General features: G+C 36.3%; 1 protein-coding gene across 1 annotated transcript; it reads left to right on the top strand.

Annotated features, from left to right (window-relative positions):
- Nucleotides 1-1,129: 1,129 nt before the first annotated feature.
- LOC113226813 (rab3 GTPase-activating protein regulatory subunit) lies at nt 1,130-12,262 on the top strand. Its single transcript, XM_026459577.1, has 9 exons — nt 1,130-1,211; nt 1,293-1,504; nt 2,276-2,525; nt 2,928-3,099; nt 3,972-4,121; nt 4,941-5,190; nt 5,653-8,169; nt 8,414-8,611; nt 11,823-12,262. Exons 1-9 carry the CDS (start codon nt 1,130-1,132, stop codon nt 12,000-12,002), a joined length of 4,011 nt encoding a protein of 1,336 aa, XP_026315362.1. The 3' UTR covers nt 12,003-12,262.
- The last annotated feature ends 2,154 nt before the right edge of the window (nt 12,263-14,416 follow it).

Genomic DNA, 14,416 nt, shown 5'->3' with positions numbered 1-14,416 from the left:
TATTTACGATACCGGTGATTTAAAACACATCTCTGACACATTATCTTCTATAATAAAGTCAATAAAGTGTTAATATAACGAAAATATGTATAAAATTTGTGTACAAGTCTAATTATTTCCAATAAAATGTTTATTTTTGTTACGAAGACAATTTTATAGCTTCCTTGTCCGTGACATGACATTGACAATTGACATGACAACATTGTCAACTACTAATACTAATGTCAATTAGAATTTCTGGTCGAAAACAGTTTAGGAGTGGTCTGGCTCTGGCGAAGAAGAAGTTTAGAGTTTCCTAAAACCATTCAAAAAGATTTATTAATATTTTGGGGAATTTATCGCTCCCCTAACTAACAATAAAACGGCCTCGTGAACTTCGTGAATGGCGATTTAATTATAATGTTTCGTGGTTTTTACAAGATCTTGACAAATTACGTAACAAATTCTGACATGACAAATTACGTCAACCATTTACGGCAAGTGTGACACTCTCCTTGGCGACTCTCGTCCAAAGAGACTGCCACACCCATCCGGTGATAATAGGCGGCGTCTAAAGCCGCCACAATATTATTTAATCTATTATTTCTGCATGCTCATACGGGGCCTATGGGGATCAAAATTATATCTTCTCATTGCTTTCAATTGATCACGATACTTTTATATCCGAACTCCTGGCAATCAATGTCCCATTCCCCATTTCCCTGTTAAGTTTATTGCATTTATGTAACAAAGATGTACGTACATATAATAATCTTATTATAATGTACTGGCCTTATTTATCGAAAAGAATAATATCAAGCTTTAATATGCATACCATAGTTTGATAGCTATCAAGGTACAGTATCGGTACTCACCTTAGAGGATGAAAAAATACTCACCTACCCAATCTACTATGTACACCATTTTTCGCCCAAATTCCGAACCTTACCATGATCTATATTTTTATTTCCCAATCTTCAAAAAAGCCCAGCTGTCAAATAATTTTTTTTATGACTGTCTGTGGATTTTTGACATTGTTTTTGTAAAAAAAAGCATATATATACTTTGTGCTCGTTTTTTGTGATTATAATTTCAATTTCAGATGAGACACGATTTTTGCTTTTAATTTAATGCATGTGAGTTTTGAAAAATGTCTTGTCAGGTGGAGCAAATTGCTGACTGCGGAGACATATCATCTTTAGCTCGAGCTCTTTTCGTATTTGAACGAGACGGTGAGTACAAAGAATCACAATTATTATCCTTTGTTTTTTCTTATTTCCCAATGCTATCAATAGTTTAATGGTCTGTTACAGACGCAAATTGGCTATCCCAGTGCTCCGTATCGCTGTCATCATGCGGGAATTTGCTCGCAGTGGGCTTTAAAAACCGCCTTTGTCTACTTACAACACAGTGGATTAGTTCGACTGATAGCAATACTTATTTGATATCGTGGAGCGGAACGCTTCCGTCAGATATTACTGCATTACTTGCCCTGTCTATATGCCCTTCGCAACAGTCATCTCAAGTAAATTTTGTTACAACTACCTTTTAGTTCCTATGCAATTGTTTTCTATTCATAACAATATAAAATTATCCTTCCCAAATGAATTCTTGTTGGACATGTATTGATATCATACTGTAGTAGGAATTGATATTAATTTTCCTCTTAAGTAGATTTCATCAAATTCAGCTCCACAACTAGCACCCAACTTTTTTTACTTTAAAAACATAATTGGTGATATATAGCCTCAGTCGCACAAGAATTATTACATATATAAATTGTTTGACAAAGCTGTTGGTACAAATTTTAAAGTTACCTCATCAATAAATTACCTTCTATAAATACAAGAAATACTAGCTCACACATGGATGGATTGTAACAGGTTAATCACGTAAGCAATTCCTGCTACATGACATTTTCTTTTCTTCCTGTTACTACACTAGTTGTTTAAATAATGACTGTAAAGCGGTTACATCTGTTAAACTTTTTGTTGATAATTAGTAATGTAAATTAGTAAACAGTGATTTATACAACACTAAGCTGGAGTGATGAAATATAGGAAGTATTTTTCCTCTGTGGTTAGCTGGCTGGAGCATGTCAGACCAACCAGTTCACATCATTTGAAAAACTTTTTTGTTTCTGGTCTCAACTGGGACCGGTTATATTAAGCCATACATCTCCAAATGCTTAAGCAAAAAATACTTGAATAAATTAGAAAACTGCCTGTCTATCAAAACAATATGTAACATAACAAAGGTATGTGTACAAATAATATCAAAGTCAAAATGATTTCAGAATGGCCCTGACTGGTTTTGCATACTAGTGGGTTTCAAAAATGGGAGTATTGGTTTCTACACAAATACTGGCCACTTGTTATTGTTAGAGAAACTTGATGACAAACCAGTGCTGAAGATTTCGTGTCACACGGGTACTTATGGGACACTGCAAGATGATATACACATATTATTTCAAAACTGTGAATGTATAGTGTCAGGTTCTGGCTTGTTCCAAACTCTGAGGAATGCTAAAGCACAGCTAGCTAAAGGTATGTTGGTACAATATTTAGTTTTTATATTTAAAGGTACAGAAAATTAAAAATCTTAGAGTTCTTATATCACATGTCAAGTTAATAGGTTAGAGATGCGTTTATTTTACTTATTTTTTGTAGATTTTAAATTAATGGTTTCCTTGAACATCTCTTTTTTTAATGTAATAAAAGTTCATTTTTGCTTTTAAATAGATCACTAAATCTATTTCATTTCAATTTTATATATAATTGTTATCTGTTCCAAGCTAAAGAGCTTTAAAGTATTAAAAGAGTTAAGTATTAAGTAGTATTGTACATGGTTTGAGAATTATATTATTGTATCTAAATAAATAAATAACAATTTTATTGAACCAATTAATAAGTTAAGTGAATATTAATAAAATCTATTTTTTGAAACAGTACAAGCAGGTGTACAAGGTGACTACTCAGTGGACAGCCGCAATATTGGCATAAGGAAGTGGATATTCTCAGACCAGGGGATCATCAATGATGCAGCTGTTGTGGGCCTTGAGCTTAAAAACTCCTATGATCATTTATTGGCTGCATCTACCTATGGTGGATATGGTGTATGGTAAGGTCCATTCTGCACTTGATGATGTTCTTCATGTGCCCTTGTTTACCTTATTGTAAAATCCATTCATCTTTTTGTCCACATAGCTATTTTAATAGGTACCCTCAACTTCATTTAATCAAATAATCGAATTAGAACTCCTTGTGAAAGAGCTCATCCAGGAAAGTGCTGCCAACATACCTATTTCTGCCCCCAAGAAGTAATGTGACCATTACAGCATTCTGCTTTTGAAGGGTGCTGGTGAAACTACAGACACATGGGACTTGCCAAGTTACGTCTCAGGATGACCGGCGCAGAGGCAGTGCCCCTCAGATCTTTGTACACACTAGTAACGCGCACACTCAACATAGCCCCGCACTAGGGAAACCCTGTATCGCGGGTGTCATGGATAGACATACACATAGACAACCTCAAATTACTCCCAAACACTAGAGAGAAATAAATGTAGGTCATACAAATATTTCTTCCGGCCCGGGAATCGAACCTATGACGTCTGCGTGGCAGTTCGGCATGGTAACCATTCGGCCACTGGGGCAGACTTTGCGATTTGAAGATCTGAGTGGCACTGCATCTGTTATGGATAGGCCATGTCTCTTACCACCACCAGGCGCACGACTAGTTCGTCCCGTCACTTTATGTCATCAAAAATAACAAATACTGTAATGATTACTGACATAAAATTTTATTATATACATACTTATTTGTATTTACATAAATAACAGTATATTAGCACAGGTTAGGGAACGTGTCTAGCGCTACTTTCTTTGCTGCTTGTGGTTTATCTTATTATTATTATAGTCCATATAGAATACACATTAGGTGAAACGAACTTGATATGTCTGATAATAAATTACAATTTTCACTTCAAACAGGTATAGGTCTATTCCGCCCGTGAACTCACTAATACTGGGGGCGGGAGTGACGCCGTATGTAGGATTCCATTACGCACTTGAAGGTGGCACGACGCCACCCCTGCAAGATGTGGCGCGAACTGTGGCTAACAGGATTAAATCTGCACTACCGTGAGTCACTTCTCTTTTTCACTAGCTACTGCGGACTGTTTAGTAGCAGTTAAGCTCCTCGTGAAAGACTTCGTCCAGGGAACTACTGCCACCTTACCTATTTCTGCCGCCTAGCAGTAATGTAACAATTACAGCATTCTGGTTAAGTTACAGGCATTTTTTTATGATATAAGTGACGGAAAGAATAAGTCGCAGGCCTGTGCTAAGCGACACTCCTGTCCATAACAGGTGCAGTGTCATTCATAGCTTTAGAACTAGCTTTTAAACTTTTAATAGCAGTAGAGCTCCTTGTGAAAGAGTTCTTCCAGGGAAGTAATGCCACCTTACCTATTTCTGCCGCCAAGCAGTAATGTCAGCATTACTGTGTTCCGGTCATAGAAGGGTAAGAGATCTGATGTAATTAAGGCACATGAGACTTGTCAACTTACATCACAGGGCGATGGCTGCATGGGCAGTGCCCCTCAGATCTTTGCGATTTAAAGCTCTGAGTGGCACTGTAAGTGTTATGGACAGTCGTATATGTAGTACCATCAGGCGCACGACTTGTTCATCCCGTCACTTGATATTATAAAGAAAAGCAAAGATCTGGGGGGCACTGCCACTGCGCTCGCCACCCTCATATTGTTGAGATTGTCAACTTGTATTTTTAAATTTGAATAATTTAAAGCTCTGAGTGCCACTGCAAATGTTATGAATAGGCGTGTCGCTTACAATCAGGTGCATGGGTTGTTCATCCTGTCACTTAATAAGTCCCCAATCAATAGGCTAACGCGTCGGACCACGACGTATAAATGAATTGATGATGCAGATGGATTGCAGAGGGTGGCTTGGCGGCGGAACAACAGAAAGTCAATCGGCACCCGAGCCTCAAGTCCGATCAGAGCAATTAATCATGCGAGCTGGCCTATACGACTCGCAACGTCACGGTACTGTTGTCGCCGTATCACCCGACAGGAGGCTTGCAGCGGTGGCCGACAATGTTGGGCGAGTCGCAGTGTTGGATGTTCAACGCGGACATCTTATTAGACTGTTTAAAGGGTATAGAGATGCGCAATGTGCTTTTGTTCAGGTAATATCCCAAACAAATTATGAATGTCAAAAGAATGAATGCTATTCATTTCCTTTAAATATACGGTTGCCTTCCGTCTGAATTTGTTCGGACATTCTCGGTATTTTTACCTTTTGTCCGGATTTTTCGGCTTAGGTTAGATTTCCGATTTGAGCAATTTCCAGAATAAAAAGTAAAATGTCCATGTGTGTGTGTGTGGATTGAGGGACCACATGATTTTTGAGAATTGACACATGAGAATTGAGAGACCGCACCTTAGGTGGTATAGTATTTTAATATTTTTTACAAATTCCAGGATACGTCTTACAAAATGCTTTAGAACTTGTACTAAACCTTCCAGTTATTACAACTGGCAAAAATCATGTTCATCACTGCCCGTTCGTGGTCTCTGCTTACTTCAGTGGGAGACGGGCGTGATGATGTGTATGTATGCAAACAAAATAAAAAATTCTAACTTTACAGATGTTCGACATTGATAACAAAAAACCTCAACTGTCAGTAGTCAAAGAAATCCAAAGAGCAATATTTTTAATCATCTACAATCCTAAGAAAGGATTAATTGACATAAGGCTAATGCAGAGGGGTAATCGAGTTGCCGTGTTTACTGCGACTAAAAATGGGAAACTGATTTACAATACTTGCGGTTTGGTGGGTGCAGAGAAAAACTACACTCACAAGAAACTTAACTTACCAGAATTTCAATGTGTGCTCATGGATCCAGACGGTAAATTGAAGAAGTTTAACATTCCATTCTTTTACGCACTTGAAGGTGAAAATTCAGATCGGTCTAAAGATTTACACGCCCTGAGGGACTTACGTGATTATTTCAAGAAGACACCCAACGATAGTGAAGATTATGCTACTGAGATAGTGAACAAAGTTTCAGCATTGCAAACTTTGGAACTTCAAAAACACTGTCTTGAATTGTTAATAAGGAAATACGAAATTTCGCCAAAGATCGTTATGGCTTGTTTAGAAGTGTTTTGGGATAAACTCAACAACGACAAAGTGACTGAAGAGGAAGAAAAAAATAAACAGTACTTTGCAAATTTAAGTCTGGTCACGTTATTTTACAGGCATATTAACAATGAAGATACAGAAGATATGAACAGCTTGATCAATAAAGTATACAGTTACTTTGGTTTTGACATTGATTTTAATGTAACACAAGAAAAAAGTGACAACGAAGAGAATACAGAATTTTGTCTCTTGGAAGACGATAACTGTATACTTGAAAGACTCCTGCATTTAGCCCAAGAGAATGACTACAAAGAACATCAACACTCCAAAGTTACATTCGCTGATAATAAAACCAGTACGTACAAAGAATTCATTTCCTGTTTCGTATTAGAAGAAAAAGGCAAACATATTTCTTTAAAACCAGATACAACAGTAGATAAACTAAACAGTCTAGCATCGGACACTTTTAAATCAATTTTTAAAATAAATGATGTTCAAATGCTGACTAGTTTTGTTCGAGAGAGCAACATTGAGCCAAAGGAAATAGTTAAACTCGTGATTCTGCATATAATGAACATGCCTTTAGAGGAAATAAGCATTGAGTTAATAGATAAACTGATAGCAGTTTTACATTACTTATGTAGTGTAACGGAAGAAGCGACGAATATAACTTATAATGAGACATCACAGTGGTGGCAATCAATTCGAGATATGTTAGTAGACATGCCTTGTCCATTAAAGAGCATGACCGTAGCCATGGCCTGCAAAGCTGTTGGTAAAATTTTCGAAAGCAAATCCATGGAAGGCGATGAAGGAGCCTGGGTTTCGGTGACAAAGGAAAATGCTAAATGGAGAATTCTCATTGGAAAACTAGAGGATATTTCACTACTAAGCATCATTCTAATGTTTAAAGACACTTTCAAAGGAGAATCACTGCCAAAATTACAAGTTAGCGATATAAATATTAATTTGAAATATATCTACACAAGAGGGAAAGGATCTGTGACGGAATTGATTGCGAAATGGTTGTGCGCTATGGGTGTGGCGCCAGGCGCAATTGTTGCTAATGAATTGTTGGAAATATTCAGTAGCCAGGATCCCGATTCCATTGATCCTGAAGATGATGACCCAAATTACATATTTATGCAGAACAATAAAAACTTAGTAGACGATAATACTAAAATTTTCAAATGGCTCTCTCTTCTACGTCGCCAATTTCCTCTAAGTACATCTGCCAATTATATTCTTGCTAACATGTGTTGGGAATACGCCATGGATTGGCAGAAGAATACACAAAAACTAGAAGACTTGTCTGCTGTCGTGACATGTCTACAACATATTTCAAATTTGCATTTACGGTTAGGCCTATTTTCAATAATATGGTCAACTTACATCAAACACTTGTTCGAAGCGGGTTGTCGTTTGGTGAATAAAGTAGGAAGACTGCCAAAAGATCCTTTATGCGTACAAGATGTAGGCTTCAATAGTGCAAAATTGATAAGCTTCCTTGAAATAACTACGACATATCTAGACAATTTCTTGCTTTGCGCCAAAACGTCTAATGAACAAGAAAAACAGACTATTCAGTTTGAAAAAATATGGGATGAAAGCATGCCTTCTCTTGTCGAAGTTGCACAAGATACCAAAAATGTTAATAACGACATTTTGATTCTGAACTATCAAATATCTTGTACGATATACTTTCAATGCCATTTCAACGTAAAATACTCGAAACCACTTGAAAATTTGTTCGATATTGAGTATCAATACATATTCGATGCATTGACAGGCAATGTGACGCAAAGAGAGATAAATTTGAAAGCTTCTGAAAAAGTGAGAAATCCCAGGCTAAAGTTCCTAACAAGGCTAATACGAGCAGCGATCGAAACAATAACCATCAAAGATACGGGCGGTCCATACAAGACTTATATTGATGACGAATGTGTATACTGGATTGACAAAATTTCCAGTTTGGCGGAATTGTGGAACGTTGATAATGAATTTATCAAACGGCAACAGGTAATTACATTTTCTAGAGATTTTATTAGTTTAATGAGAGAGAAAACAGTGTCTACGTTAAATATAAACCTTTTCTTTTGCTGTTTCTGACATATTTTTAAAAAGCAACCAAAATGTACGTACTTTTGAGTATAGTATCCTATGTTCTGTATTATATTACTATAACGATTTCTCTTTCAAAATATAATGATGTAAGTTACTGTCAATAAAAACGTTTTAATAATATCATCCTTTGCATTCACAGGTAGTAGGTTTTTACCATCTAGGTTTCGACTCGTTAGCAGAGAATCTGTTAAGTAGTGTAAGTAACCCAGAAGAGGTACTGCCGCCTCTTGTGGCTATTACAACACAACGGCTGAAGCATAGTCAGACGAATTCTAGCAACCAGCCAGAATGGATCGTTACTGTGCCGCCGCATCTTTATAAACGGCTGCAGAATACGGTAACACTTTCATTTTGATAAAAGTTCACAAATCTAATAAAAAACACTTGCGTTACGCAACGCTAAGTTACGGCATTTTAATGAACTAATTTCTTAATATGGCCTGTTTACACGAGCACAATAATAAATGATAAGTAGAAGTACATTGCTTGGCGAGTTCAATATGTTCAAAGATAACTTAACAGTCACGATTATGTACCTTTACTTAGACATAGAATTAAATTTGTATTGAATTGATATTCAATTATTTTGTGTGAAATTACTCCACCAGTTTGTTAGAATTATTAATACAAAGGTCATGTCGTTGAAAACCAAATACAAAGATCCGACAACAAGCACATATAAAAATTCGTGAGGTCCGCTGGTTCGTTCCGTGTCTTCGTTGGCATAGCGTCTGCTAGAAGACGTCTGTTCGAATCCGGCCGGATCGAAGGAAATTTTTCTAAGTGTTCGATCTTTGTATCGACATAGAATATTAATAATAAAACGTCGCTAAGAACCAATTACGGTATATATAAGGTACAGAACATTTTTTGTCAATGCTCATTATTTAGGCTAGCTTTGCCCGCAGCCTGCTAGCGTAATTAGAATTTAAATAGGTACGCATTAGGTACGTAAGTAATTGGGTTATGTAGAAGTAATACTTACCAGGTAAATTATTATGAAGTTTGCAAAGTACCTGTTGGCACGAAATTTATGAATAAAATATTTCAGTTTTTGACACTGCTAGATAGTAGGTAATGGTAGATGAAAATTAACATAACTGTAAAATTTTATTTTATGATAATTTACATACCAATGATTTTATACACAAGATAATATGTTCATAGTAATTAACGTTTGAAATGTGTCGCCCAACCAATTTTTTTTAATCGCGTGTCATTTGCATTGCTGGGGTATAGATATAGATTATGATTATTATTTTGATGAACAGAATAAACATTCCGAAAAGTAGGCAAGAAGTAAAACAATAAAAGAAGGGAAAACAAATATATTTTGTTCATAAACAAAAGTAAAAAATATTGATGAAGAAAAAATTCCATAGATTTCTCATAGATGCCGCTATGGCAAAAAGGCGTCATTAAAAACCAAAAACAAAGGGCTGCAACACACATATGGAAAAATTCGTATGGTCCGTTGGTTCGATCCGTGGCTTAGTTGGTATAGCGTCTGGCGTATAGCGATTTGCCAGGAGACGTTGGTTTGAATCCAAACGGATCAAAGTATGTTTTCCTAAGTGTTCTATTTTTTAAAAATAATTATAACAAACTAGTGGAGTAATTTTACAAAAAATAATTGAATATCATGGTGTTGAAACATCCTTACATTCCATAAAACTTAATTACAATTATTAAAGTGACATCTCTAGTCAGTGGCTGGCAGCTGTAGATGTACCTAGCTAAGTGAAGAAAATGTCATAAATTTGTCACAGAAGGCGCTACGGCAAAGTCGTTTAAAACCAAAAATAAAGACTTTTTTTCATTAAAATGACGTAATTTTACAAATGTTAATTTCGTTACTTTGCTGGATGCAGACTGCAAGATCCTACAGTTGACCGATATTTGAATCTTCACGACGCGGTTGTTTGCTAACATAATTATCTGCCTTTTTTACGTATATAAGATCAATTGCTACATACTCATCCAATGTCAATTTCCAATTCTGAACTTGAATTACTACTCTTATTCATGTTTTTTTAAATAATAACTTATATATAAATTATTATTATTATTATTATGTGTTTGCAATCTCTCTCTCTTCAAATAAAAAAAAACATTAGGGATGACACAGTTTCATAAATAATTTATAATAATATATAAATAATGACTTCAAGATTAGTCTTATCAATAGCCTAAACGAAAATAGAGGAAAAATATCATAGATATAGAAAAAAAGGGGATTTGGTATGGGGGCGTGGTTCCTGTCGCCTCGTTATGATCAAAGTGATCATATCGAGGTGACACGCCTACAAACACCCCCCAGGTACATGGCGATAATTGTACATACAAGATCTCTTGTAACACGCGAAAATGCCAAAAATGTACCGATACACGTTGTAAAAATTTGGGTCTGTTTGAAAAATGGAATATTTTTTAAAATTAAAAACAGTCACAAGGTTTCTAACTATAGATTAGGTAGGACCACATCCCTCGTTGAGTAGCGTCAGTTTAAGGTTAACAATCCACGGAGCGGTTTCCATCTGCGCCCGCCGGTGCTGTGGGACAGGGGTTTTATTTCAATATTCACGACCCTACAAGTTTGAGCGGGCACCTAGCCGCCGCGGTTGCGGGCACGAAACCGTTGCGATTGCGGAACGGGACGCGAAGTTAGTGGGAGTTAATCGCAAGTCGGGCGGTTAATAGAGAACTCATCCCTCGTGCGCCTGCACCACATTGCGTCTGAACCGACCGCCAAAGTGCGCGGGCGACGACAACCGCCAAGCGCGCAAGTGATCGCGTCCTGAGCGGTTCTACTAGTACTCCGCCACGGCAACCGCGAGCAACCGTCACCACTACAGGCGTAAAACGCGCCGTGAAATGTGCTACTAATTTTACATACTTAACTATCACATTTTACAGATGCCGCGATCCCGCGGCAGGCGTGGGTGAAAACCGCTCCGTGAGTTCTTAGTGTAATAGTTAGGCTATTATATACTAGTAGCATTTTTACTAAAACGACACCTGATGGTGACTGGCTGAACCAAGACGAAAAAAATACTGAAATATTGTAATATAGTACTTATTACTAATTTTTTTTTAACGCACACACTCAACATATAACTCTTACTCAAGCGACTGTAAGTTTAATTTTGTTAAATTTTAAAATTGTGTTACGTAGCTTGCACGTTTGAAGCCCTACCCAATCAAAATCTTTATGTTATGGTAGTAGATAATAGAGCGTAAAGTTTGTATTGCACACAAACTAAAAAGTGTCGACATCGGTACCCGATCTTACATAGCGTCATTACATATCTCCCCTTTTTTCTATATCTATGAAAAATATTGAAATTGTGGTATTACGGTATGAGTTGAACACTAAAAATCATGTATTGTACGTTTTTGTTTGTTGATATTTATTCTACATCGAACTTGGCTAGAGTATGTCACTTTACTTCTTAGTATATTAACACAACGGTGACCTTTTTTACCAATTCAAAGGAAACTTGTCAGCCTGAAGTTTGTTAAGTGAAAATGTTTAATTTTGTTCTCAGGCTCTGGACAATTCTATTCCTGCTCAGCCGTCTCTAGATACCACAGTGACTGTACTACGTCAAATACTTTATCAGATTCGTAAAAAATCCTCGGATCCGCTTATAGATGTTCAGAGCAACATCAAACTGGCTGAACTCATGATTGAAACATGCGAAATACTCTTACGGAAAAAGTTGTAAATTAATTTAAGCAATATAATTAATACAAGAATGTTAAAATATATGCATCATATGTATACACATATGTATATACATACACACACAGATTATGCAGCGTATTTATTAGTCGTTAATGTTCTTTTTCTTCCGTCATGCATTCTCTGGAAGATTATATTAACTTGTTATTTGCAGTAACATATAAATATTGTACTAAGTAATTGTTAAATTTATGTAATTATGGTGGAACTTAAAATGTTATCCGTTGCAATAAAGATATGCAAAACCCGGGAAGAGTTTCTTCTTCAACTCACTGTCGCCTTATTTGGAATGTTTAGCAGTTGCCTGCTGAGTCTTGACTGCGCCTAAGGGCAAAAAGTTGACGAGTGACAGCACTAAACCCGTATTGATAAGCTAAGTACAGGCTCGAAGGCGCTCAGGTGGACATGACTGTCGGCCTAGAACTACTGGAAAATGCTCCAGGAAGGAAGTAAACGACCTCGCCATTCAGAACCGTTACTCAGTTTGGAGGGTGTTCATATAACGGTCTGGTTGACTTGTATAGTTGTACAGACAGTGTTGGGCAAAATTTAATTCTTCTGGCAATTAAAGATTGACAATTAATTGTCAATTGCGAAACAGCAATTAACAATTGATCAATCGTTAATCGCGTATATCTACAAATAATAAATTTTCAATCTTTTTCGGTTGGGGGGCCGTTTCGGGGGGTCGGTTGGGGGGCCGGTTCGGGAGCCGGTTGGGGGGCCCTACCCCCACCGGCCCCCAACCGATCCCTAACACGGGGTGTGTTAGGGGGTGGATTACCACACCCCTAACCCATATTCGTAATGATATTTTTATTCGGTACTTTCGGTTTTAATTGTTAGTTTCAATTGTTTCTTAGAACAACTAAAAAAATTAATTGCAATTAAAATCAATTCAATTGAAATCAATTGCAATTGATTTCAATTGAATTCATTTTTTAATCTGATTGAATTTCTGATTGAAATTTAATTGATTAACGCCCAACACTGGCACTGGTTACAGATACTTTTTTAAAGGACATAATTATTGGACGAGAGTAATGGAATCGTCAAGGTTGTCAAGGAATTCCCTATGTGATGTACACATGGTGTACCTTATAGCATGTAAATATGCTCTAAGGTTGAGTGACAGATGTCAAGCCTAATTTGCTCTTGACTAGGCGTGCACAATTCTGCCCTCGTAACGAAAAAAGGCACAACTGCATAGTACTTTATACGGCAGTTGTGCCGTTTTTCGTTCGGAGGGCAGAATTATTAAAATTATTGCTCTACATTATCCTGCGCTAGAAGTAAGTCAATGGCTAGAATTATTGAATAACAATGTCAATCAAACACAAGATATGTGTTACGTGCATAGTAGTCGTTGTCGCAACCTGTATATTTTTTTTAATCGCGCGTCATTCGCATTACCGGGGCATAGATGATTATGATTTTGTTGAACAGAATGAACATTCCGAGAAAAATAGGTAAGAAGTTTAACACAATGGAAAAAGAAAACAAATATTTCTTATTAAACAAATGTAAAAAATATTTATAAGTCAAATAGAATCATTTACCTTGGGGCAATACCATTTTTAAGGTATTACCTTAATCTATTTATTACATAGATTTGTTTGTTCTGTGTGTTCCTATCGAAGGACGTTCACTGCTCTACATAAATATACAACCTCCCACAAAGACTGTCACAACGACGCTACCATTTAAATTAAATGTAATAAATAGCACTTTCGTTATTAAACATTAACATTAATTAGTCTTCTAACAAACGAGTATCAATTGATGACGATGAATTCGATGCTAAAGCAGAGAATAAATAAGTGCTAAATATAATTGTAAGTCAATGTAAAGCATCATTGACTTACAAATAAGTCAATGTAAAGCATCGAAAGATAGACCTGAAAATGATCCCGTACGGATTAGTGATAAGATACAAAAAAAGAATGTTGATATATTCGCTAAAGTGCGTGACACTAAAAACTTTGTCTTATCAAACAGGCAGTATTGAAAAAAATGTAAAATTTTACTTGATGTTTTTGGCTTGCAAATGCAAATACTTCTATATTTCAGAAATATGTTTTTTTAAATGGTGTATTTTTATACTGTAAAATATATAAAAAGTAAACGATTGTATATTTTAAGATAGCATATAGACGTACGTAATGAATCTGTTTATCTAAGTTTCCCGACTACAATACAGTCTGATGACTTTGCTGCAATTGGCTGCAATATTCGTATCTGCACCATTGACTTTTGTAAGTCAATGATCTGCACTTATAATTTATGACCGGAGTTCATGCATCTCTATCGCTCTCGCTACAGGAATAATTTACCTTCTCTATCTTCAATTAGTAGCTGTTATTTATTAAAATAAACAGTAAAATCATTGACTTACAA

Source organism: Hyposmocoma kahamanoa, unplaced genomic scaffold, assembly GCF_003589595.1.
Source record: "Hyposmocoma kahamanoa isolate Upper Pololo Valley unplaced genomic scaffold, ASM358959v1 202, whole genome shotgun sequence".
Classification (NCBI taxonomy): Eukaryota; Metazoa; Arthropoda; class Insecta; order Lepidoptera; family Cosmopterigidae; genus Hyposmocoma; species Hyposmocoma kahamanoa.
The sequence above is the reverse complement of the archived record's forward strand: the minus strand, read 5'-3'. Positions and strand labels throughout refer to the sequence as shown.

Excerpts from the sequence above, each read along its gene's own strand:
- LOC113226813 (XM_026459577.1), top strand. The coding sequence starts at position 1,130 with ATGTCTTGTCAGGTGGAGCAAATTGCTGACTGCGGAGACATATCATCT. Across the intron at positions 1,505-2,275 it reads CTTCGCAACAGTCATCTCAA|AATGGCCCTGACTGGTTTTG; the intron begins GTAAATTTTGTT and ends AAATGATTTCAG. Across the intron at positions 4,122-4,940 it reads AGGATTAAATCTGCACTACC|AGGGTGGCTTGGCGGCGGAA; the intron begins GTGAGTCACTTC and ends GATGGATTGCAG.